The 23,974-nt window shown below is 55.8% G+C and overlaps 8 protein-coding genes across 8 annotated transcripts, besides 7 other annotated features; 2 read left to right on the forward strand and 6 right to left on the reverse strand.

Moving 5' to 3' along the window:
- Window positions 1-1,253: 1,253 nt before the first annotated feature.
- On the reverse strand, window positions 1,254-1,611 carry EKO05_0004603 (uncharacterized protein; the record flags this gene model as incomplete). The annotated part of the gene is made up of 2 exons (XM_038939301.1): window positions 1,254-1,523; window positions 1,573-1,611. The coding sequence occupies 2 exons, from the start codon at window positions 1,609-1,611 to the stop codon at window positions 1,254-1,256; spliced, it is 309 nt and encodes a 102-aa protein (XP_038799161.1).
- Window positions 1,612-1,963: 352 nt separating this feature from the next.
- On the reverse strand, window positions 1,964-3,267 carry EKO05_0004604 (uncharacterized protein; the record flags this gene model as incomplete). The annotated part of the gene is made up of 4 exons (XM_038939385.2): window positions 1,964-2,394; window positions 2,456-2,609; window positions 2,656-2,766; window positions 2,815-3,267. 4 exons carry the CDS (start codon window positions 3,265-3,267, stop codon window positions 1,964-1,966), a joined length of 1,149 nt encoding a protein of 382 aa, XP_038799162.2.
- A 2,482-nt stretch (window positions 3,268-5,749) lies between these two features.
- On the reverse strand, window positions 5,750-7,356 carry EKO05_0004605 (uncharacterized protein; the record flags this gene model as incomplete). Its single annotated transcript, XM_038939417.1, has 2 exons — window positions 5,750-6,529; window positions 6,580-7,356. The coding sequence occupies 2 exons, from the start codon at window positions 7,354-7,356 to the stop codon at window positions 5,750-5,752; spliced, it is 1,557 nt and encodes a 518-aa protein (XP_038799163.1).
- A 1,948-nt stretch (window positions 7,357-9,304) lies between these two features.
- On the reverse strand, window positions 9,305-11,236 carry EKO05_0004606 (uncharacterized protein; the record flags this gene model as incomplete). The annotated part of the gene is made up of 3 exons (XM_038939577.2): window positions 9,305-9,766; window positions 9,815-10,547; window positions 10,647-11,236. 3 exons carry the CDS (start codon window positions 11,234-11,236, stop codon window positions 9,305-9,307), a joined length of 1,785 nt encoding a protein of 594 aa, XP_038799164.2.
- Window positions 10,589-10,634: a tandem repeat.
- Window positions 11,237-11,679: 443 nt separating the features above from the next.
- On the reverse strand, window positions 11,680-13,104 carry EKO05_0004607 (Actin- protein 6; the record flags this gene model as incomplete). The annotated part of the gene is made up of 3 exons (XM_038939538.1): window positions 11,680-12,554; window positions 12,605-12,728; window positions 12,781-13,104. 3 exons carry the CDS (start codon window positions 13,102-13,104, stop codon window positions 11,680-11,682), a joined length of 1,323 nt encoding a protein of 440 aa, XP_038799165.1.
- Window positions 13,105-13,111: 7 nt separating this feature from the next.
- Window positions 13,112-13,168: a tandem repeat.
- Window positions 13,169-13,431: 263 nt separating this feature from the next.
- Window positions 13,432-13,473: a tandem repeat.
- A 468-nt stretch (window positions 13,474-13,941) lies between these two features.
- Window positions 13,942-13,969: a tandem repeat.
- A 306-nt stretch (window positions 13,970-14,275) lies between these two features.
- Window positions 14,276-16,726, forward strand: EKO05_0004608 (uncharacterized protein; the record flags this gene model as incomplete). Its single annotated transcript, XM_038939211.1, has 3 exons — window positions 14,276-14,290; window positions 14,347-14,563; window positions 14,613-16,726. 3 exons carry the CDS (start codon window positions 14,276-14,278, stop codon window positions 16,724-16,726), a joined length of 2,346 nt encoding a protein of 781 aa, XP_038799166.1.
- Window positions 16,727-17,538: 812 nt separating this feature from the next.
- Window positions 17,539-17,625: a tandem repeat.
- A 564-nt stretch (window positions 17,626-18,189) lies between these two features.
- EKO05_0004609 (uncharacterized protein) lies at window positions 18,190-20,331 on the forward strand (the record flags this gene model as incomplete). Its single annotated transcript, XM_038945620.1, has 1 exon — window positions 18,190-20,331. One exon carries the CDS (start codon window positions 18,190-18,192, stop codon window positions 20,329-20,331), a length of 2,142 nt encoding a protein of 713 aa, XP_038799167.1.
- Window positions 19,792-19,835: a tandem repeat.
- A 438-nt stretch (window positions 20,332-20,769) lies between the features above and the next one.
- Window positions 20,770-20,804: a tandem repeat.
- A 339-nt stretch (window positions 20,805-21,143) lies between these two features.
- EKO05_0004610 (uncharacterized protein) lies at window positions 21,144-23,160 on the reverse strand (the record flags this gene model as incomplete). The annotated part of the gene is made up of 4 exons (XM_038939293.1): window positions 21,144-22,010; window positions 22,056-22,374; window positions 22,434-22,814; window positions 22,919-23,160. The coding sequence occupies 4 exons, from the start codon at window positions 23,158-23,160 to the stop codon at window positions 21,144-21,146; spliced, it is 1,809 nt and encodes a 602-aa protein (XP_038799168.1).
- Window positions 23,161-23,974: the final 814 nt, after the last annotated feature.

The following is a 23,974-nucleotide window of genomic DNA, read 5'->3' on the forward strand; positions in this document are numbered from 1 at the left end:
ATTTCGAGTGTCGACTCCCAGTGCCTAGCGCTTTTCAGAACTCTATCGAACCTCAATATCGTGCTGCGGATTGCGCGTTCGAGGAAGTTTTCACGAAGATGCGCTATGCGGCAGCCACTTACGACCTAGACAAATTCACGTTGGAAAACGACTTCAAATCACGTCAATAGATGTACAATCGTCATGCTGAGCTTTTCATCGCGGTTACATACTATAATGAAGACAATGTCCTTATGGCACAGACACTTCATGGTACTACGAAGAAACCCTGGATATTGCCAACCTTGAGCGTTCCGATATTCGGTGATAAGAGCTGGCCTGCCTGGCAGCTCGCCGTCTCTCTCCTGTTCGCTGACAAAGATATCCCTGATCTCGCTGGAAAGGTCATCCTCGTAACTGGTAGCAATAGTGGACTGGGTAAAGAGTCTATTCTCCAACTCGCGAAGCATGGCCCACGCCAGATCATAATGGCAGCACGTTCGCAGGCCAGGGCGGAAACAGCCGTCGAAGAGATCGAGGCTGCAGTTCCGGGGGCAAAGGTCGCGTTCTTGGCCTTGGACCTTTCATCTTTCAACTCGATTAAGAAGGCTGCGGCTTCAGTCGTGCAGCAATACGATCGTTTGGACGTGCTTCTCAATAATGCAGGGCTTATGGGAGTCCCTCCAGGACCAAGGACAGTTTTGAGATGCAGTTTGGCTCCAACCACATGGGGCCTGCATTGTTCATCAAGCTCCTTCCTATCCTCGAGAAGACGTCAAAGCTCTCAGATAGTGACGTGCGCGTGGTCCAGCTCAGCTCCGATGCATTCCGATTTGCCCCTCAGGGAGGCATTCTATTCTCTCGGCTGAAATCCTCTCAAGCAGCACCTTTCCGGATGCGCTCGTTACGGCCAACCCAAGCTGGCAAACCTCTACTTCATCAAGTCTCTAGCGAAACGGTACCCTGGTATCAAGTGCGCCTCGCTCCATCCTGGGATCGTCAACACCGGAATTACTACCAACACAATCAAGAACTATCCCGAACTATCATGGATCTTCAATGCTGGGATCAAACTCTTCTTCACTGACGTGCAGACCGGGGCACTTGGCCAACTTTGGGCGACAGCAGGTCGCTCGGATGAGATTGAAACGGGCGCGTACTACACGCCTGTCAAGAAAAAAAACAAAGCGGAACAAGGTGGTGGACAATGATGAATTGGCAGTGAAGTTATGGAATTGGACCGAGGAGTGATTCCTAGCGCACGGACAATTAGTCTACGCTGGGAGATTGTCCGCTTTGCTGAGACGCCTGACACCCTCAGCTTTCCTATCTTCGGCCAGAATGGAAGCAAACTTGCTTGCCTTCCTGATCTCGGGTCCTTTCCAATAGAATACATAAATCGGTACGACAACCAAGCAAGACAAGCCTGCGAGTGTCGTTGTAGCTAACTCTGAGGGACGAGTTTGGCTGAGGTTGTGGTACAGAGGGGCGGCATACATGGCAGAGATACCAGCGAGGAAGTCTCTTGCGAATGCATTTCCACCCTGACATGATTAGTAACATTCAGACTGATCGAAAAGGTAATGGACTTACAGTAGCAGATGCTGAGTACGGTCCGTAGGCCGCAATCATGTAATCAACAGATGAGTATTAAATAGCAAAGTTGGCCAGGCCGACAAGGAATGCGAACAAAAATGGTGCTATCCAATGTGTTTCAGGAGGACCCATACACGTCCACCTGTAGAACGATATTAGCATGATGAGCTAGCATTGTCTAAGAGTACGGGGGAAAAGGGAAGGGGGGAAAAAAAGAGAAAGAGCTTACGCAAAGCCGATGAGACCGATCGGCTCGAACAGAGCTAGCCACAAAAGCGGTTTCAAGCGTCGCTCAGGTGCAAAGTAATCAGGGCCGTGCTTCTTCTTCAAACGCTCATCGCGCCAAAAAATTGGCCAGTACAGAAAGTAAGCAAAAACTAGAGAGCTGTCAGTGTGCTGCGCTTCCGTTAACTAAGCAGGACGAATGACAGTAGGATACGTTGATTGGAATGAAGGCCCATGCGACCTGCAAGGTACCGAACCCGAAGTTCTCTGAAAACGTGATAGCGAAAGCTTCCAGAAATGTGAAAATCAGCGCGTCCGAAAATCCGGAGAGAAGAGAGAGGAACAGAACAATTGGTTCCCGCACGAACATCTCAAAGGGGCGGAGCCAGATCTTGCCCGCCTCCTTCAACGAGATTCGAGGGCTCTTGAGTTCGTTTGGTCCATATATGTTGGGATCTTCGCCCGTCCCGCGACGTCGCTTAGCCTCTCGGTCCATGAGAATAGTAGATCGGCTTTCGGGCATGAAAAAGTGGATGGCTTGAACAGCGACACCGAAGATCAGCTGGATCCAGAAATTCCATTGCCATGACAAGTCTGGGCAAAGCCGTCAGTATGCTGTATCTGTATGAGCTCGTTACTACAAGATGTGACTTACATTTCTCGATGGGGCCTCCAATGACACCACCAATGCTAGTACCAATGGTTGAGGACAGCACGATGAAACATAATGGCCAGTGTTGGGTTTCCGGTTCGTAGAGATCTGCGATCAAACCAAGCGTCACACTTCCTCCAGCAGTGGAGAGTCCACCCTGATAAAATTAGCCATACTCGACCTGAATCGAGGGACTAACGTACCAAAGCACGAGCTACAATCATCGTGCCATAGTTCGGAGCAACTGAAGCGGGTATCTGCCAGCAGTTGATGAAGAACAAACTCAGCTGCAAAATCGGCCACCTTCCGAATTCCTGTCGATATTTAGCACAAAAGCCCACGACGACAGGGGGTTCAATTACTTCACTCCAGGGCGCCCAAAGCTCGCAGCCGAAAGAATACATGACCAGATAGTTCATCTGTCCCACTCGCGCTTGCTGCTCGCTGATACCAAAGTGTGCGACCAAGGGCTTGACAGCGCTAGGGTAGACTGAGGTGTTGAAATTCATGGAAATTTGGATACCGGCGATAGAAGCCAGGTACATGGCTTTCTTCCACTTAGGCCATGAATAAGCCAGCTTGTCCCAGCAGTCCCATTCCTTCAGTTCGCGACGACCTTGGGCATCGGGAATAGTAGGCGGGTGCTGCTGCTCACGGTCCTCGCAGTCCTCTGGAATGCTTTCCCTGGACTTTTCATCGTCGCTCTTCTCGCGTACAGAATTTGGTCGAGTTGTTGCTGGAGTATCTCGTGCTGAAGGCCGTCTCGAATTGGTCTGTGGAGGGGAGTGTTGTCTGGACTTTTCTTGCTCGAACATCGTAGCAAATGTCGGGGGAAAGCTGGAGTACAGGATGGGGTTTGAAGGAGATTAATGGGGTCTTTTCAACGCAGAGTTGTCCGAGAATTCTTCATGGGAGGATTTCGCCAGGACAACCTGTGACACAATGCCCAGCACGACAACATCCACCACTCCACTCTTCACAGTGGGCCAGTCGGGGGAGTGTCGTTCTGAAGTATGCCAGATTATCACTGCATCGTCGATGCGCTTTCTATTGCAGAGTGGAGCCTGTCGTGGTGTTGTCGGGCGATCATAGTTCGTTGAAGATGGGGGGCCCGCTTAAGTGACGATAAGCTTGGTGCAAGTCGAGAAAACTTCACTGATTGCATCTTTGCCAACCGCCTCCCAGGGAAGGGGGAACGACGATCTCTCGCGTTGCAGCAGAGGCCGGCTACAAGCCGATAGCCCTCAATCGTACAGGGAGGTATACAATGCTGTCCTGCAGGCCACCTACAACCCAAAAAAAATACATCATTAGACTTCAACAACTTCTGTTACAGCTGCAGAGCAGCAACGATTACGCTTGAGGCCTCCAGCAGTACTGCTTGAGAGGCTACTGCTAAGAGAGTGTAGCCGGCTTTTTCTGCAATGCGGAGGGTCTCATGCGGCTGAAAACAAGCCTACCGCTAATGGCCAAGCCATAATAAGGAGGGAAAAGCCGGTCGTTGGCGGCGGAAGGGTTGAGAGCGTGACGTCATACCGAGATGCCGTGTTCAGCCGCAACTCCACCTGTCGTCGTGACTTCCTCTTTTGTCCTGCCAGGCTTGTTCTGCAACAAAAGACAACCACGTGTGATGGAGTCTTTTTTCTTTCTATCGTGCCTGTCAAATAGGGCTGCCACAGTAGCGCATCATGGTTATCAACCCAGCGCACACCAACATGTATACACTCGACATCTAACGAAGGCTTCATCTTGAAATGCAACTTTCCAGAGGTATGGAATAACACTAGAGAAGAGATACATGCGGTGATGGCTCGGTCACTCAGAAGTATGGCAGCAACAAACAACTTAGGACAGAAGTATCACAGGCAGCTCAGCTGCTGTGTCCTTCTTGCAAGCACGACGGTCATTTCGAATCGCGAGACATGGAGGTCGTGATTACCACACACAACATGCCGACAGTTCCCAGCAACCCGCGAGCCTCGGGGTGATCTACCTGCCGGGCTCTGTCCGAGGATATGTTCGTACGATGCGGAACCAGGCCACTCTCACACAGATAAACGACACCAGAATAGCGATGACCAGGAATGGAAATTCAGATACTTGCGTCTCCACTATACATCTGACCCAATGCACCCGTCTTTGTGCACAAACACATGCTTCTCCGGCCTGAGCTCGTTCGAAGCCCTCCCTCGATTCGCCATTCGAAAGGTGTGTAGGCTGATCCCCGAAGAGATGAGAGGCTTCCAGACAAAGACCAGATAGGCTTGACTTTGTTCCAACGCATATACGAGGTTCCAAGCATCCTGGGATCACTGGTGCCACCTTCATCACACACCCTCACTTACAAACTACTCATTGCGTCTGGTGCAAGTAAGAACCATCGATTCCGGATGTCTCATCCCATGCAGCATATGACCTTCGTGTTCAATCTCCCTGCCAGCCTTGAAAATGCGTCTGCGCGCCTCTACCATGGTCTCCCCAGGACGGAGCTGGGGCTGCACGGTGTGGCCACGTTATAGTCACGTTTCGACGCATCTTCATCAAGAGGTAATGTTGCAATTCTTCGGCAATCCATTCTTGCGCCTCAGGATGAGCTGCAAGGTCCACAATCAGGTGAGCAAGCGAAATGGCAGTAGTATCGTTCCCAGCGAATGCGTAGACGAACAAGTTGCTGACAATCTCTTCTTCAGTCAACGTCATCCCCCCCGAACAGAGCCGCTGTTTCCACTCTTTTCTTTTCACTGACGCATGTACCAAGACGGCTGCGAGATTCTGGTTTTCAGCTGCCCCTGGCCCGGATTCCCGCGCTCCTCTTGGATCAGTCTAGCGACGTGGTCTCGGCACGTGGCAATTGCTCCACCAGCAGCTTTTCAGGATTTGGGCGTCCACCAGGATTGCAGACCCTGCTCACCGCAGATGAAGATGGGGATGATGCAAGCGAGGATCTTGCCGAGCGGGATGAACTAATATGGTTGTCTACGGAGGAGCTAGCGCTTTTGCAAGGCTTGCGTATAACACAGGAAAGCGGCCATCCGCACAGACTGTGGTTGTAAGCATGATTTGCAGTGGCAGAGATGAAGATGCTTCGTATCAATTGGGGGTGCAATCGCCGTGGAGCCGTTGCAGCGCTGGACTAAAAGGACTCCAACCACGTTTATTTCTTCGGCTCGAATCTATTTACCCAAATCGCTGCACAACTGTGTGAACTCACCGCACAGCAAAGCCAGAACTACAACCGTCCGCCTCAAGACACCACAAACTTCGGGCATCAGCTCAGTAAGCGCAGAAGAGGCGCTCTCACCCAAACACCACCCTCGCGCCTTGACTATCAAGCGCAGGAAACGGATTAAAAAAATCCCGCTCAATCTCCACATCCCGCCTCGTCGTCTCCCACAGCCGCATCCCCATCCCCTCGCGCCCACGCGCGGCCCACCTCCGCACGAGCAGGGCCAGCGTATAGACGATCTCTGCGCGCGCGAGATCCTTGCCAAGACAAACCCTGCTCCCCTTTATGAAGTTCACAAGGTGCTTTTTTAGCCGCTCCGCGCCGGGCTCGAGCCAGCGCTCCGGCCGAAACGCGTCCGGTGAGGGAAAGAGCGCGGGGTGGAGATGCACGAGCCAGGAGCTCATGCTGGTCGGTGTTCCGGCTGGGATGGTGAAGGTGGTTCCGGGGACGTGCAGGGCTTCGGTGGGTGCGATGCGTGTCAGGCGGGTGATGACGCCGTGGGTGAGGCGGAAGCCTTCGTTTATGACGGCGTTGAAGTAGGGGAGTTGGTTCAAGTCTTGGAAGGGTGGGAGGACTTCAGCATCCGGCATGACTGTTTCGAGCTCTTCCTGTAGGCGCTCCAGCACGGCTGGGTTGGCGAGGATGTGGTAGGCGGTCGTTTTGAGATAGTGTGCTGATGTGAGCGTGCCTGCTGCGACGACGACTAGACCTTCGCTGAGGAGGCGCTTGGGCGATCTCTCGGACGCGGGCAGATCGCTGTTTAGGAGTTCATGGAAGATGGTGGGATGCACGTTGTGAGAGTCACGCTTGTGTTTGTCGGATATAGCGTTGTCCAGACTTCGTTGCACGTCCTGGTATTTCGTGTTAGTACAAACGACATGCAGCGAGTGAAAGTGCTGACCTCGGAAAATCGCACTGCTTCAGCCACTTGGGGCTCAAGCCATAGCAGCAATGCCACAGGGACCCTTCTGAGTCCACGCACCAGCCACGGTACGTGCTTCGTCAGGAGTGACTGTTCACTTGTACCTCTCAGTAGCTTCAACCAGCCCGGGTTGAATTCATCTGCTTCAAGCAACCCTTGGCTGACACCGAATGCATACTGAGTGATGATGTCGGTGGCAAGTGCTACGAATGCGTCATCCAGACAAATTACCTTGTTGCTGTCCCTGCACTTCTCAAGTTTTTGGTCCAAGATTTTCAATTTTTCTCGAATCACAGGATCGAACTGTCTTATCGCAGATAGCGAAAAGTAAGGTGCGAGTGGCGCTCTTCGCTTCCTGTGTAAGTCGTTGTCGAGTGTAGTCCACGCCGAGCCTTCGACCATGGCGAGATCGTACGCCCAGTTGTATTTGTTCCTCTTCTTCGTAGGTCCGGCATACAGCTCGTCATAGAACTCCGGCTCAGACACGTGTAACTCGTGGGGGTTGATGCGAACAACGGGACCGTATAGGTCGTGCATGCGTTTGATTTCCCAGGCGAAGCGACCGCGTTTGAGCACGTCGAAGTAGAACTCGTACCATTGCGTTGCTGCAGCGAGTTTTGGGCCTGGGTACTTCGACAATGGGTGCAGGTAAACGCGGTACACGGCGAGTGAGATGGCATACGTGGCACAGACGAGCAGGAGGGTGCTAGCAGCTTCAAGCAATGATACCTGAAATGGATGAACAAAGGACAACATCGTAACCAGAGTTTGTTATGAAGCTCTGGAGCTGCCATACGCGGACGAACTCATGGTTATATGATGTCGAACCCCGCCATGCGTGTCAGACGATGCTGATCTTTGGTACTCATCCATGTAGTACCAAGCCGTCAGCATTGGCAAACATGATGATCGTTTAAGCCTTACAGACCAGAACGCGATTGTTCCACATCAAAAATGCGGTCGTGCCGTCATCAGACGATGGTCACAGTTCTTGACTCTGCAATAGAATACATTTCAGCAGACTGCTCGTCGCTTCATAGAGCAGCACGGACAGCACCGATTCGCTCAAAACAGGCAATGTGCTGCGGTGATTTCCTCAACACTAGCGAGAAGGGGATTCTCTGTCCGTCCTGTCTTGCGGTACTCATTCGGAGACAGTGTCTTTGCGACGTAGAAGCTACATGATCTGGGCCGTCCGTTTCGAACACGAGTCTGTCTTCATCCTCCAACGACCAAACTTGAAGCACGCAAAATGCTCAAAGGCATCTGGCTCGTAGGACGGCATTAACTCACGCTCGAGCCAATCAGTAATCCAAAGGCCAGAGACAAGGGAGCCCCCAGCAATCTGCCTCGAGTTTGCGGATGATGACAGAGTAACGTTGCAGCTCTCAATTGTTGTATGATGTACCGGTAACCTTCCTTTGTTGACCTCAGCTTGTTCACTGGGAGAACAAGCACCGTCCTTGAGATGTTTAACGGGGGTGCAAAGGCTAGCCCAAGACCACGTTGGTGCCAACCGACGGGATGGTCTAGGTTTTAGAGTCTCTTGGTCTCACTCGATGTGTCACCCAAAGCAGGTCATGTGGGGATGTCTCTGCGGTACGGAATCAATGTAGTGCTGGATCTGTTCTCGGAAGTAGAGACGATATGGCTCACTGAGAGGAGAGATGCCAGTGACATCAACATCGCGTGCTGCAGAGAAGAGACCACAGTCGTCATCTGCCGAGCTAGTGCGGTCCAAGGTAGGGTATCCATTGCTGTACACAGAAGCCATTTATGCCGACTCTCCTTCCCAATCTTAGATGTCATCTTGAACAATGCACAAGAAAGCATCCAGATATGTCGAAATCCAAGTTTTCTTGTCATGCAGATTGCATCCTGGAACGTTTGCGGTCCTCGATGGTCGCTCGGGTTGTTGGTGGGAAGCTGTGCATGTGCTGGTGCGTGGGGTAGGCGGGCAGATCAGTCGTGTATCAAGGACAGACGCACGAGCCGTACAACAAACAGCACTACACAGCTTAGTGTACCGAGGCGGACTGGAGGCGACAACATCATGATTCGATTAGAATAAATCAGGTAAATAACCAGACGACACATTATTACAATTCAATTAGACCAATTGTGTTTATAACTAGAGGACGACATACTATTACAATTTAGTTAGAATGAATCATGTAAATAACTAGAGAATAACACAACACAATATTATAATTTAATTAGAACAATTGTGTTTACAACCAGAGGACAACACAACATTACAATTCAATCAGAATAAATAGTGTTCACAACCAGAGGACGACACAACATTACAATTTAATTAGAATGAATTGTGTTCACAACCAGAGGACGACACAACATTACAATTTAATTATATTAACTTGTGTTTATAACTAGAGGACGACACAACATTACAATTTAATTAGAATGAATTGTGTTTATAACTAGAGGACGACACAACATTACAATTTAATTAGAACAATTGTGTTCACAACCAGAGGACGACACAACATTACAATTTAGTTAGAATGAATCATGTAAATAACCAGAGGATGACACAACACAACAATTTAATTTGGAACGAAATGTATTGATGAATGACATCTCTTCTGGTGCTCCTTACACGTTACAAGTCGGCCTACATGATATAATGTACAAAGTCGCTTTCATTGTTCTCAATCTGAAACCGTGTCTGGCGACGAATTGTTCACGATGCTGTGCTGCTCGTGCGGGCGATCAAGAACTTTGCGCTCCGCTGGCTCAGGGGCGTGCCAACGGGGACGTCCCTCCGTCCTTTGCCGCTGCTGCCCCGCTTGCCCTTGGTGTCGAGACCGCGCTCCCACAGCGCGTACTGCACGACCTTCTCCATACCGGTCTTGGTGCGCTTCTCGGTCAGTGTGGGCTTGGAGCGCCGCAGCTCGACGTTGCCCAGGTGGATCAGGTCTCCGAGGTCGGCGCGGGGCTTCCTCGGGCTCGCGTCGAGGGTGGCCTGCTGCTTGGCTTTTTCGCGCAGGTGCTGGCCTTCGGTGTGCAGGGCGGAGAAGAGGGAGGTGGGCGCGGGCTTGGCGGCGTCGCGGAGGTGGCCGTAGAGGTCGCCGAGTGTTGTGGAGGAGGAGAGGAGGGGGTCGGCGATGCGCGTGCCGGTGAGTTGGAGCAGGCGCTTGAAGATCTGGGCGGGTCAGCGTGTGGTTGGTGGCATGGATCAAGATGGGCTTACGGCGAATTTGACGTCGTTGTCGGTGAGGGGGACGTGGCGCCAGAGGACTTCGCTAACCTGCGAGGCCGTGTGCTCGCTGTGCAGACGAGCTTCGCTCCTGAGCTGGGTGATGGCGTCGGTGAGGCTCTGCGCTTTGGCCTCGAGCTCGGCGTGGCGCGCAGGGGCGGGTGACGAGGTGGTGTGTGTGGGCTGTGCGGAAACGACCTGCTCCACCTGGACGACTTGCTCCACCTGGACGACTGGCTCCACCACGGGAGCCTCTTCGACGACAGGCGCGGGGCGGGGCACGGGGCGGTTCGACATGAAGTCAAACGTCTTCTCAGCGTCCTGCTTCACGACGGCGCCGCGCTTGTACTCGGGCGTCGCAGGGTCCATGACGGGCGCGGCGGCCGGGGCCTCGGGAACGGCCGGGGCGGCGGCGTCGTCGTCCAGCAGCTCGTCGGCGTGCAGCAGCCCGGGCTCGCCGGCGTCGTACTCGGGGGTGGCGTGGATGAGGTTGATGAAGTGGTCGGCGCTGGTGTGCTTGGGGAAGGCGAGGGCGAAGTCGCCGGCGTGGGTGCGGTAGAGCTTGATGTTCTTGACCCACGCGGGCCGCTTGTAGACGCCGCGGTTGGGCAGCTTGGAGAGGTCGAGGTCGAGGCCGGCGTGGTGCAAGGCGAAGACCTCGGCGACGGCCTGGGCGAAGGCCTTGCGCAGCTTGACGGGGTCGGTGGTGCGCTTGTTCAGGCCGAAGCTGCGGGGGGCGCGGTTAGCAGGAATCGCGACACGCGAAACGCGGTGGAGGCGGTGGAGGCGGTGGAGGTGATGGAGGTGGTGGAGGGCGGGTGCCTACTTGAACGCCGTGTACGGGCGGGCGGTGACGCGGTGCACCGTCTGGGCCAGCAGCAGGTTCCCGTCGCGCAGCGTGTACGGGGTGCCCGTCAGCGCCTCGATCTCGTCGGCCATGTCGAGGGTCAGCGGGGTGTAAGTGCGCAGGGCCAGCTTCTCGAACTCGCGCGCCATGTCGGCCTCGTCCTTGGTGGCCAGCCAGGCATCGCCGCCGACGTGCCTCAGCCCGCGCCCGTGCTCGGCCTGCTGGTAGCGCGGGAAGGCGGCGCTGGCCTCGTCGTCGAGCACCTCCAGCTCCTCGCCCTGGTCCTCGGGCGCGATCCGCACGGGCGACGTTGGGTCGTAGGGGTCGACGTGGGCGCCAATGGGCTCCGACTCGCCCAGCAGCCGCTTCTGCCAGCGGCGCACAAACTGCTGGTGCTTCTTCTTGTCCTGCTTGCCCGCCGCCAGCAGGAAGGCGGCCGTCGGCGTCGTCGAGAAGGCGGCCGAGGGCGTCGTCGAGAAGGCGGCCGAGGGCGTCGTCGAGGCCGCGAGGGCGCGCGAGGGGCGCGGCATGCGCGACAGGCGCGGTATCCTGCGCAGGGGGGCCGCCATGGGGGAGGGAGATGGATGCGAGTCTCGCTCTCGCTCTCCGACTTCAGTCGAGGTGCAAATGCACCGCGCACAGACGCCGCCTGAGACCAATCACACGCGCCCCACTTCCGCCCTCACCTTTAACATTTATTTTACATTCATTTTACATTCAACATTCAACACTCGACGTTCAACATTTAAAATTCATTCTTTAGTCATGAATTGCGTTTCCTATTCTCTCAGATGTTAACACATTTTTTGTATTTTAACATCTTAACATTAACATATTTATTGTAATTTGACATGTTAACATTAGTTAACGTATTTATTGTAATTTAACATCTTAACATTAACACTTTCAATGCAATTCAACATCTTAACATCAACACATTCATTGCAATGGAGTATCTCTCCATTAACACATTCATGCAATTCAACACAAATACTTCCATCGCATATCAACATCATCTCTCCCCCCCAAACCGCCTCGCCAGCCAGGCCGACCCCTTCTCGTCATACTCGGCCTTGTCCACGAGCACCTCCTTCAGCAGCTCTGGCTGGCTCGCGAACCGAGCCGCGCCAAGCCAGGTGTGCTTGATGGGATCCTCGGCCCGCGACAGATTCAGCACGTAGTCGCTCGGCACCAGCCTCCTCAGCTCCGCCTCCAGCCTCTCCATGAAGCCCTCGATCAGCGAGTTGCCCCCCACAACCACCACGTTCGCCAGCAGCCCCACCCTCAGCGCCTCGGGAAGCAGGCCGAGCGACTCCATCACCGCGCCTGGAATGCCCGGCTCTTGGATGCCAATGTCGGACGGATGGAACAGAAGCTCGGGCACCGCGAACCGCTCGTTTCCTAGAGGCAGCAAGTCCTCTCGTGGTCCCTGCACGGGCTGCATTCCCTTTCGCACCCGACTCTTCGCAGGGTCGTGAGGTCGCGCGTGTCCGTGGATTGCGTTCTCGTAGTCGGGCAGCACGTAGTCCACCACCACGCTGCTGTCCAGCTCCCTCCGGTCCCCCAACCTCCCCTTCCACGTCCTCTCCAGGTCTCTGGCATACTGCTGTGGCGACGGCACCACGTACGAGACGGCCTCTTTGATCTCGTTGAGCAGGTACGTCTCCTCCATCATGTTGTAGTGGCGCAGGGAGGACAGCTCCTTCATGTAGTTGGTGAGCAGCTTGCCGCCCACCGTCAGACGTCGCACGGCCGGCTGGACAAGCTTGCCGAGGTAGAGGGGGAGGATGGTGGTGTCCGAGTAGGAGGTGTCGATGAGGAGGAGGCACTCCTGCGGCTGAGCGGACAGCGATGCAGCGGGGGAATGGTATGCCGCCAGTGTAGCACCTGCGCACCATCAGCACTCTCCCCGGGTACCCTCACGGCCACGCACGCACCAACGCAGCGATAGTAGGCCGCAAACTCAAACTGCTCAAACACAATCTCGTCGCAGTTCTTTTGCAGCTCCCTGGGGCAGTTTGGCTTCTCCGTCAAGACCAGATTCGTCTCTTTCGGCTCACACTGGGCCCGTCAGCTTGGCACCGTCCGTCTCCTACGGGCTGCGCGTACCCACCCTCAGCCCCTCGCGCGCGCCCATGAACTCGTGCTCCCATATCGCCTTCTCCGCCTCCCAGTTCACAATGAAGCCCTTCTCCACCGGCCGCCTGAAGGCCAGCTCGCCAAAGTCCTTGCACGAGTCGAGCTCGGACGCCGTGTACGTGCACTTGTCGCGGGTGCTGCGCGCGATGCAGTTTGCGATGACGCTGCAGTCATCGTAGCTGGGGGGAGAGGCGGGGTTCGTGGGGACGAGCCCGGCTTTGAGCGTGTAGGCGCCGTTGTCGAGGACGAGCGTCTTGTTGATGTCTGGCGCTGACTTTCGCGACCCTTTTGGTGGCATGGTGGGTGTGTTGCGGTGTTCGGGTGTTGCGGTGTTCGGGTGTTGCGGTGTTGCGGTGTTGCGGGGATGACGATGCATGTGGGAACGTCGCGCTCCAGACAGACGCGTCTGCGGGCAGTCACGTGTTGTCTTGGCATGCCGTGCACTCGTGAACTTGGACGCCCAGACGTGCAGACGCCCAGACAGACTGCCAGACTTGCACACTTCCCGACTTCTCGAGCACGCGAGCATGGATCTTGTCTCTTCCAGCAGACGAGTCTTCGGCAAATCTTTCTGCCTGCTGACCTCGTTCGCGCATCGTGTCCAATCCAGCCACATCAACTGCGAGGCTGTCTGGCTGCTGGCCGCTAGACGCTGGCCGCTGGACGCAAACGTAACGGCTTCCCCACAATCCACTCCGCCCCGCAACGTCGTGCAACCTCACCACCAAGCTTCCACGCTGCTGTCAAGCTTCTTTGGCATCGTCCTGCATCGCCTGTAGCTCACGTCGCCCTTCAGCATGGGTGCAGCTCTGCACCGCCCACACCATGACGCTCCCTCCCGGACCCCGCATCCGCCTCGCTTCACCTGGCCGTCTGGCTTGACTCCAGCCAACGAGAGTCAGCCATCGCCCTCTTAGTTGCAGAGGTGATTGCGTGAGACCGATAAGACACCGCCACACCTTGTCCTTATTGGTGAAGATGCAGTAAAACGATACCTGCCGGTACTCGAACCTTGCACCGAGGTCAGACCCCGGCCGCGAAGCCCCAGGCCTAACCTTGAAGGCTCACAGAGGTCGAGCGCTGAGGCTGAGTGCGCGCTGCACCTCGCGGAGCCTTCTTCCCCTTCCATGACCACCTTCTTTTCTTCTCTCTTCCCTTCTTCTCTACATGTACACCTCTCATCCTTGCTGTCCCTTGTCACGACTGTGTTCGCCGTGGGAGGCCCGTGTAGTGTGCCATCAACTTTCGGCCGGCCAGCCCGCCACCTGAAATCCAGAGGCAGCAGTCAGCCTTGGCCAGAGTCCAGCACATCTTGCAGATCGAACGGCCACCTTTTCGTGCTGATTTGGTCAACGTCTGATGAACTCACCACTGCTTTCCATATGCGCCTGTCCATCTAAGACAACCAGGTGATCACCTTAGCTAGGTACCCCTGTCGCGCAAGACACGCGACCCTTGTCACTGACACAATGTCTGGCGTTGAGGTATGCTTCTATCCCAACCTCATGTCCTTTGGAAGGCCCACGACTAATGCCTACAGGTTGTCGCGGCTGTCAGCGCAATCGTCTCAGCCTTCCACGCCGGCTCGGAACTGCTCAAGCACATCAAGGCCAAGCGCCGCAAAGCCCGTGCCCAGGCTCAACAAGAGTTCGAGGAGAAGCAGTTGCAAGACTCGCTTGTATCGGGCGAACAGCAGATAGGCTCCCGATATGCGCAGGACATGAGGGAGATGGGCGACCTCGTGCGTGTCGGTGACTGTAAGTTGCGCTACAACCACCACCTCGAGCGCGGCACTAACGTACGTAGCCATTGCTCGAGATCGCCTCCTACACATTGCCGTGATGCTGCAGATGGAGATCATCAAGAGCCTCCAGATGGCTGCGAAGCACGAGACGGCCATATTGAACCTGCAAATACTGCATGAGGCATCCATCATGAATCGCAAAGATACTTTTGTGACTTTGAATGAGATGAAACAGAGACTCATCATGACACGGCCCATGACCCGCCAGATCGAGGACGACTCCGGTCAGCGATCCTCGGTTGCGACGCTACCATCCTCACGGTCAAGCACCTTTGATTCCTACAACACTGGACACGTACCAGCCGCTGTCACGCTTGGCCCACAAGGAGAGTCCAACGAGTCAAGATCCGGTCTCGCTCGATACTTCCAGATGAAACGCAACAGCAGCACGTCCGCAAAGTCCGCGTCTACTGCAAACACATCGACGGAGAAGCCTAACATCAATTACAGTGCCGCGCTTGAGGAGCTAGTCAGGACCCGAGGTGAAGACCGTGCGACAATCATGAGAGACATTGACGAGATCATGGTCTCCTACAAAGGTCTCGATATAGGACAAGGGACGCCACATGAGCCGTGGGGTCAGAACCAGCTCCCCAAATCCTTTGGACGAAGAGATACGTGGACCGTATTGAACGGCGACGGTTCTCCAAGACAAGACACCTTCGCTCAAAATTGGGATCCCATGCAGACCGTCAATCACACATTGCCACCATCGCAAGCTTACCCAGGTCCCAACGCACAGAACCATGCCATGTTCAACCAGGACGTCTTCCCTGGTCATCAGCAGCACCCATCGTATGCAGCCCCCAGCCCATACCCTCACTACCAGACTCAGACATCCCATCGATTCTCGGACTCATCAACGTCAAGTGCTCCATTCTCCGAAAGATCGTGGGAGCGCAACGGCTCGGATTCCTCGCGCAGCTCGTGCGCCCCAAGCGACCCACGTCTTTCGGTTCAATCACACCTATTCAACAAGTCGGCATGCTCGCCATCGACTTCTCCGAACGCGACATTTCATGATCACCATGGCCAGCGGTTAGCGCTTCCCACATCCTACGCACCAACAGACGAGACGTACACATCCCCAATTGCGCCCCTTGCTGTCCCACAAAGAAGTCCATTGCGTGCGTCCTCGCACAATGGAGCATCTGCCAACGCACTAGTAGCTTCTCCCAACACGGCCAGCTCACCTTCGCAAAGTTCGTATACAACAGACCAACAGCGCAGTACGAGAGTCCCTGATCCAATTGCACCCTTCGCCTCGCCGCCGGACTCAGCTGCACCAAAAGAAGAGAACCGAACGGATCCAAGCCCTTCGCGTCCAAACCTCGTCTCTCCCGATGTACGCGGCCCTCCAAGCTCGCACAGTAGCTCGAGTGGACACACTGTGGTCTTTGGCGTACCTTCAGCGCCATGGCACAGAGCTGTGTCTGCCCCTATCGTCGATCGTATTCGACAGCCTTCCATAGCATCGACCGATAGCAGCAGTTCAGGCTCTATTGGTGTCATCCCACGACCTCCCGGGGCCATACTTTCCTCGACCATACAAAGTCCCAAGCCTGGCCAGGAGCGCATGATGGGCGGTCGTCCTTGCAGAGACAACAACTACTGGGGCTTTTGCAAGGGCGCCTGGGATGTCCGTGAAGACGTCAAGAAAGGCCTAGCCGTCCGCAACATGCCCTCGGGCATGTACAATACCAAGGAGGTCTGGGAGTGCAGACAGTGCAACTTCCGCGGTAACACGTACACTTTCATGCATCCCGGCAAGAAGGGCAAGAAAGAGACAGTGGTGGACCCCAACATACACACGTCCAAGTCAGGCATCCGCTACCGCTGGATTTTCCTCGCGAAGAGCCACGTCAAGAAGAAGACGCCCGACAGCGCAAGCGAGGAGTGCAACTACGGCTGCGTCATCTGCAGCGTCGAGCTGAAGGTCACCAGCATCTTTGGCAACTTGGATACGCTCATGTACCACTTGCTGGAGCATGTCAGCGACATGACGCAGACGACCATGAAGCAGACGAGATGCATTGTGGGTCGGACTGCAGGCGCCGAAGAGGACTGGGACATCAACATGCCGCTTTTTGCGGATGTCAGTGAGGTGGAGGGGTGAGGTGGAATGTCCCTCACGGTAGCGCAGCTGTCTTGCAGAGATACCCAGTGTCCACGAGTCCTTGTTACTGTCCACATCAACGCACGCCCTTGTCCACCATGCATGTGATGTGAGTCAACTCCGCTTCTTCTACTGTCAGAAGGGTGGAGAAGGAAGCCGAGGTTGTCGTGGTGCATCAGTTGGATTGTCGCAGTTGCCAGTAGAGCGTCAGTCACGTGCAGAGAGGGTGTCTTGCCGTCAGTCTACTACAAGGTCGGCCGTCGTTCAGCGTATTGTCTTGTACTGTTCGGCCGTTGCTCAGTGTGTACACTGTGTTGCCTACTTGAACCATGACCGGACGGGCTCACAATCTCTCATCCCTGACTTGGGAGCCATCGAGCGCACAAGTCGGGGCTCGTGTCGACTTGCAGCTTCTGAGCTTCTGCAGACCAAGGCCACATGCAATCTCGCACGCTCGCCACGGTGCACAAACACGACGTCAGAAGATGACGGCAATCTTAGCAGCCTCCGCGAGCGTGTGGCTAGCCGCTGCCAGGCGCAGGCCCAATTTGCCTGGGTGAGGGTGTTGCACGGCCGCCGCCCACGTTGCGACCACGTTGCGACCACGTTGCGACCGTCGGCATGGCGGTGCGTGTTGCAGACAGACACACACAGACACGAGGTGGCGGCACCAACAGCGGCGTCTGGCGAGGCGAGGAAGCACTCGGTTTCGGGCGCGCGCAAACCGCGCCACGGCGAGGTGTTTGAGGTGGATGAATGGCGAAATTGCGTATGGGGCTGAAACCAGCGTCCGGGCTGACCGCTCCCATCTTACACCGCACACCGCACACCGCACACAGCACACAGCACACAGCACACAGCACACAGCACACAGCACACAGCACACAGCACACAGCACAGCTCCCACGAGCGGTCACCGACACCGACACCGACCGTCACGTCACGTCAGCATGTCATGCCAATAATGCCATGGCACAGGCGTCTGTGCTGCAGGAACCACAATGACAACGGCCCCGTTATCCGCCATGGATGCCGTGGTCGCTCGCGGCAGATGCAGCCAATCCGCAGCCCGTACCCAACGTGCCGATCGTCCACACCCTGGCCGCTCACCCTTGGCCTGCACGTCTGAATCCTGCGCAATTTGTCCCTCGCGGCCCCAGTCGCGTCTGGAAGTCTTGATGGCCGCTGGCATGAGCGACTAGGTACTGCGGAGGCAGCGCTTGGTTTCCCGCGGACTACCTAGCTGTCGCCAACACGTCGATGCCGGCGCATTTCTGCTAGTCGCTGCCTCTTCTTCCTTCTCGCTCCGGTCCACCACCTCGCCTCTCTCCGCGAAGCCGTCTGCTCTTCGGAGCTGTCCACTCCTTTGGTCGCCCGTCGCGCATTGCTCTCCTTCCTCATCTTGCCGTTGCCTCGTCCTCAATTTCCTGTCTGATACCCACTAGCCGTCCACTTGAAACGCCATGCCGAGCCTGCTCACGAGATCAAAGTCGCTCCGCCTTCTGAAGGGAGCTCGGAGGGGCGCACAGCAAGACGAGCCTCAGACGCCGAACCCTACGCCGCAGCCGACCGCCTTCCAGACAGACTTCGACCGCTTCAAAGCAGCGACTCCCGTTCCCACCTCTGGACGCCTGCTTGAACCCCCCGAGATGGCTGCCCGGCCGAGTACGTCAGGTGGACCCGGGGAACGCGCAATCCTCCAGTTCCACAAGAAAACGCTTCCTGCTCCATCAGTCTACTCCGAGGACCGCTTCCTGGCTTTCTCCTCGCCCACAAACTCCACCGCCGTCCTGCACGCTGTCGACAGTCCCGAGGACGTCATTGGCATTGCACTGGGCAGCCCCACCCTCGGCTCGCACTGGACCTCAACGCCCCAAGCGACCACGGAGAACCTCGTCGCCGACGCCCAAATGTCTGCCTGGAACCACGCAAACGCATCCAGGACGACCATCACGGGGCCTCAGGCGCAGCCCAAGCCCAAGATCAGCCGGTGGAAGTCTCTGTTCAAGAAGACAGCGCCGTCGCCCAAAGAGAAGCCTTCTTTCTACCAGCTCGCCCAACAGGCCGCGCCCACCCGTGCAGACAGTCACCACGACACATCGCCAAAGTCCAGGTCGAAGCCAAGGCCGAAGCAGGAGGGGACAGTAGCAGTGCCCATCTCCGTCTTCAACCCGGACATGAGGCTGTCTCGCAACAAGTCGCAGGAGAACGTTTCGTCGAGGGAGGTTCAGCATGGCAGGAAGCGCTCAGCGACACTCGATGCCGGTCGCGCCGCGCCTCAATTCCACTTCCAGCGATCGGCCACGACTCCCAATCCGCCGCAAGCACCAACATCATCGACAGAGACTGCACCTGGCGCTGGCCTGTTGGGCGTGGACATTCCCGATGTGAAGATGGACCGCTACAGTGTCATGTTCAGTGGCGTGCTGGAGCCCACTCCGAATCGGTCATCGCTGTATCAGCGGCGACAGGAGAAGGCAGAGGGCGATAAAGTGAAGCCGTTGGACAACATATCGATCAAGCCATGTCCACGTGATGTCGTTGGACCCGCTTCACTCATCCCGCCCAAGGACGACATCGAGGGTTTACCAGAGCCCAGAATTCTGCCACGCGCTACGTCGCCCACAGTGTCCAATCCTCCCTCGGCGCGACTGTCGTTGTTTCCTGCCACCGGTCGCGCTACACCCACGCTACGTGCAGGCACACCAACGTTACGCGCAGGCACGCCAGTATTGCGAGCGCCATCACCCTTTGTCTCGAGTTCCCCACGAGCGCGGTCAAAGACCGCACCGGCGAGGTCACCAACGCATCAGACATTCAAGACGGCAGAAGAGAGCAAGAGCAAACCGCCGTCCACGAGCGTGACGCGCCAGTACCACGACTCCCCGAGCCTCAAGCCGCAGCATGCCGCCCTCACGCCGACCTCTATCAACAGCTTCGAGTCCGAAGACGAGTCCATCACCGTCGTCGTAGGTCGAACCACCCCCGCGGGAACCAAGGCCTGGAAGGCGCACGTCGAAAGCCAAGAACCTCAATGGGAGGTTGTCCCTAAGCCTGCATCTTCGTCCGCCTCCTCATCCACCTCCACGTCTACGACCCGTTCCACCTCGCTCGACAGAGCCAAGCGCAACGCCACCCTTGAACGCTCCCTCAGCCGCAAACAGCCCCGCGTCACCGCCGCCTCAGCCCTCTCCTCGCACCCCTCCGCGCCGCTCGAAGTCTCTGCGCCGCTCGAAGTCTCCTCGCCGCTGCAGAACCTACAAATACTGCTCAGCCCGCCGCTCTCCGCAGATTCCAGCGAACGAAAGACCAGCGAACGACCTGTGATCCAACGCTCGACTAGCCAGCGAAAGCCGAAAGTCATGGGCAGCGCGAGCGCGCAGACGGCAACGGTGGGCATCGCGCGGAGCGTGTCGGTTAGCAAGGCGACGCGGCCGCGCACACTGATCAGGACGCAGACGGATATGGGCAAGGCGAATGCAAGCGCAGAGACACTGGACAGCCCGGAGCGCAGATTTGGGCTTGGCGAGCGCGTCGCACTGACACCGATGCTGGTCGAGATTGGGAACCGCAAGAGCCAGAGAGTGCAACTCGTTGATGCGTAGTCCGTTCTTCCTTTCATTCACTGCCCCTTTTTCCCTTCGACCCGCACTTTGTTGCGGCATTCTTTCCGTCTCTTCTTTCCTTTCCACTAGCGCTCAAAAGCAGCTTCGCAGCAGGTAGATCCTGCTCCCCCTACGGAGCTCTGTTTGTCCGCTTGGATTCGCAGGCCCGGCACTTTTGACTCATGCCACACGTTGTTCAGCGGGGGCGTTTTGACCGCAGGTACCGCCACAGGTGCTTTTTCCTTGCCACCTTTTTCTCAGCCACACGTTCTCCTTTGTCCATTCAAACGCGCTGCAGAGCAGATGCCGGCCACTAGGGAGTCGGAGGTTCTTTTTTTTTTCAACACTTCCATCAGCAGGGTAGCACCGCAAAAGTGGGACCGGCGAAGCGTAGCGTAGAGGATTGAGGTGCGCCTCCACACACAGATAGAGCTACAGTGCAATGCAATGCAATGCAATGCAATGCAATGCAACTACAGTCGTGCTGGGTTTCGGTGGGTGAATTGTTTCGGCTGCAAACTCAAAGACGGTGTTCACCACTTCTTGGTAGATGCAATGATTCGACACACAACACCATCGATACCACATGCGAAGACCACAGTACACTTCAACATGAACGACAACCGTTCCAAGGATAAATTGTACACAGCGAGGAATGAGTGTCCTTGCTCCAAAACAGTCACGGCCTCGCCGAAGCCCCCAACGCCAAATCACCGAGCCTACGAATGCCGTCGTGGCGCACACATGATAAAACACATCGAACACGAGACTCGACGTCCACCACCTGCATCCTCGCTCGTCTCGCGCAACACCTACGCATCCGGCACCTTCAGCGGCGCAATCGTCCACTCACCACCGTGCACCCTCCTCGTCGCAGCCGTGATATCATCCCCTTGCGTCTGAAAGAACACATACAGGCTATCGTACAACACATCGCCCTTTTCGTTCATCTCGCTCACCGAGGTAACGCTGAAATGGGTGCCGCCCAGCGCATACAGCGGCGCGGCGGGCGTCTGAACGGTAAAGTTCTCGCGGTGCGGATACGACGTATTCTCCGCGCCAAAGAGCACGTCGTAGCCGCGGATGCTGCGATCGGCCAGCTGCGCGTAAAAGAAGGAGGTGTAGCCGAGCGAGGTGGAGGGCCAGACGTCCTGGATCGCGGCGGCGGTTGCGTTTTCCCACGCGTTGATCGGATGCTCGTCGTTGCGCACTTGGGTGCTGGTGTTTGTGTCTGAGTCTTTCCAGTAGAATTCCACGTCCTCGTCTTTGCTCACCATCATCGCGTACTGCGTCGTTCCGGCGCCCCAGCTGAAGCAGCCGACGCCGGCTTGCGTGTTGAAGCCTTGCCATTTTTTTATCTGCTGCCAGTCGTCGTTGCCCGCGTACCAGGCGTACTGCTGGAAGGTGGAGTTGTCGAGGGCGTACCAGAGGTTCATGCCCAGTCGGTTGTCGAAGGGTATCTCGTTTGGTTTGCCTGTGTTGGTGGGGAAGTTTGTAAAGTCCGAATCGCCGTAGTAGTTGCCTTTCCAGCACGCTTGCAGACCGCTGCTGGGGGAGTCGTAGACTTTGAGATTCTGGGAGTTGATGGTTCCTGGGGTCCAGAGCAGGGCAGTGGTTGAAGCGTTGGTCTGAGTTACTTGCTTGACCGTGTTGTCCTTACCGACGTAGAACACGTGGAACTAACGTCGTCAGCGAAACACCATCACCGAGGTTGTGAGACTTACGAATTGCGTGGCGTTGGCAACATACGAGACCGCTGATATAGGAGTTGCATTCTTTGCGTCGCTCGCAACGATGGTGGATTCGGAACCGCCCACCCACTTCTGACCCTTGGTGTACTTCAGAGACCTGATGTCTCCAGTGTGATGCTGGAAGTACAGGGTGAAGAGCGTTCCGTCATTCGGGTTCCAAGACTCTCCAGCCAACGCAATTCCAGATCCATTGAAAGCTCCTTTCTTTGAAATGTACTCGGCGTTAAGTGCGCCACCAATGCAAAGCCTAGGATGCTCACGGCAGAACGGATCAGACTGCACTTCGTTGCCACTGCACGACTGTCAGAACGATGAACTGAACAAAACTCCACGGACTTGATCGCGGCTCACCCTTTCTTCTTCAAGCCTATGCCCAGTCCTGCACCAAGACCCACTGCGAGAGCAATGAGCCAGAACACAACGCATCCCATCAGCAAACAGAAGGTGCGCTTCTTCATCCCACACTTTCTATCATCCTTTGGTGGGACTGGAGGAGGGACTGAGCCCGCGCGAGATGTGTGTTGATCGTTTGTATCGACGTGCTCCTTGAACGTGTACGGCCTCGGCTGAGGCGAACCGAGTGTGCTGCCTCCATGTGAAGCAGGCGAGAACGGTTGACTGCCAAAAGGATACGCTCGCTGGCTAGGTACCACTTGCGGTGCAGAGTAATCAGGTGTGGGACTTCCAACGGCCATGTGGGTGGTGTAAGGTGTCTCCTTCTCGGTAGATACACTGATCTAGTGTCAGTGGATCACTTCTGTATTTGCGAGAGGCATTCTAGTGCAACCCATTGTAAACAACGGCCATGGTAGAATACTCACGGACCACCCACGTACCCTTGATTATACTCCTGCGGCGCGACGTGTTGGAAGGTATGTAGAGACGGAGACAACGGCGGTGGCGGTGAGTGCGGCATTGCTGAGTATGGTGAGGGCGGAGAGTTAGCATGGGAAGAATCTTGCGCTGTGTATATGTGGTCGTGCTCTTCGAACTGTGGTGGTGGAGGGCTCCACTCCCCTTGCGAGGAAACGCGTTGGGAATTGGCCATGGTATCGTAGTAGTTCTCCCGGTATTCCATGGCGCAAGATGTCCAGAATTCGGGCACGAGCAGACCTGAGTTTCGAGTCACCGCGAGTTTAGGCTACGCTGCGGCCGCCAAAAGCATATACATAGATGGCTTCACGTAGGTATGTGAGGACTGGGGCGCGGCCCACGTAGTGAGTCTTGTAGGCGGGTGAGAGCTGAGTAGTAGGCCAATGCAGGACTGCTGACTTCTGGCTCCTCCGAGCTTACAGACAAGGCCACACACTTGCGTGACCATAAGCAGCTAGTCGCAATGTATAGTGAAGATGCCCAATCGGGTGTTTGAATCTTGCTTTTGCAACGGACGGTTTCATTGGTTCGCGTCTGGATTATGATGCTTCTTGTGTAATGCTGACCACGTTCTATGCAGCTAAGGTCGGTCTGCGTTCAGATCGTGCAAGCAGCATATTTGTAAGCATGCAAGTTAGATGAATCTCAGCCTTGTCGCCTGAGATTTGAAATCCTGACAGATAAAGTTCCAAACAACGATGGCGAGAGGGCTACGAGAAGCAATTTGCTGAACATAACAATCCGTTTTCGCCGTCGAAGCTGGTGGCTCTGGTAGTTACGCGTTCAGTTCCATCAGCCTGCAGCATGAGTGAGAGCTGAGCTGAGACTGCACTCTGTGATTCGCTAGAAGTAGTCATCCTGCATGCACAGCAGGGAAGGCCCGAAGAGCGCTCAGCTTTAGGAAGCCACAAAAGTCTAGCAGGCGGCGTATGCAAAAGAGCTTACTCTAGACACAATGTGGCTAGCCCCAAGGTGTATGGCTGAGGTTTATCTACTATATTACAACGTTGAGCTGAGAA

The sequence above is a fragment of the Ascochyta rabiei genome, chromosome 7 (genome assembly GCF_004011695.2).
Source record: "Ascochyta rabiei chromosome 7, complete sequence".
In the NCBI taxonomy this organism is placed as follows: domain Eukaryota; kingdom Fungi; phylum Ascomycota; class Dothideomycetes; order Pleosporales; family Didymellaceae; genus Ascochyta; species Ascochyta rabiei.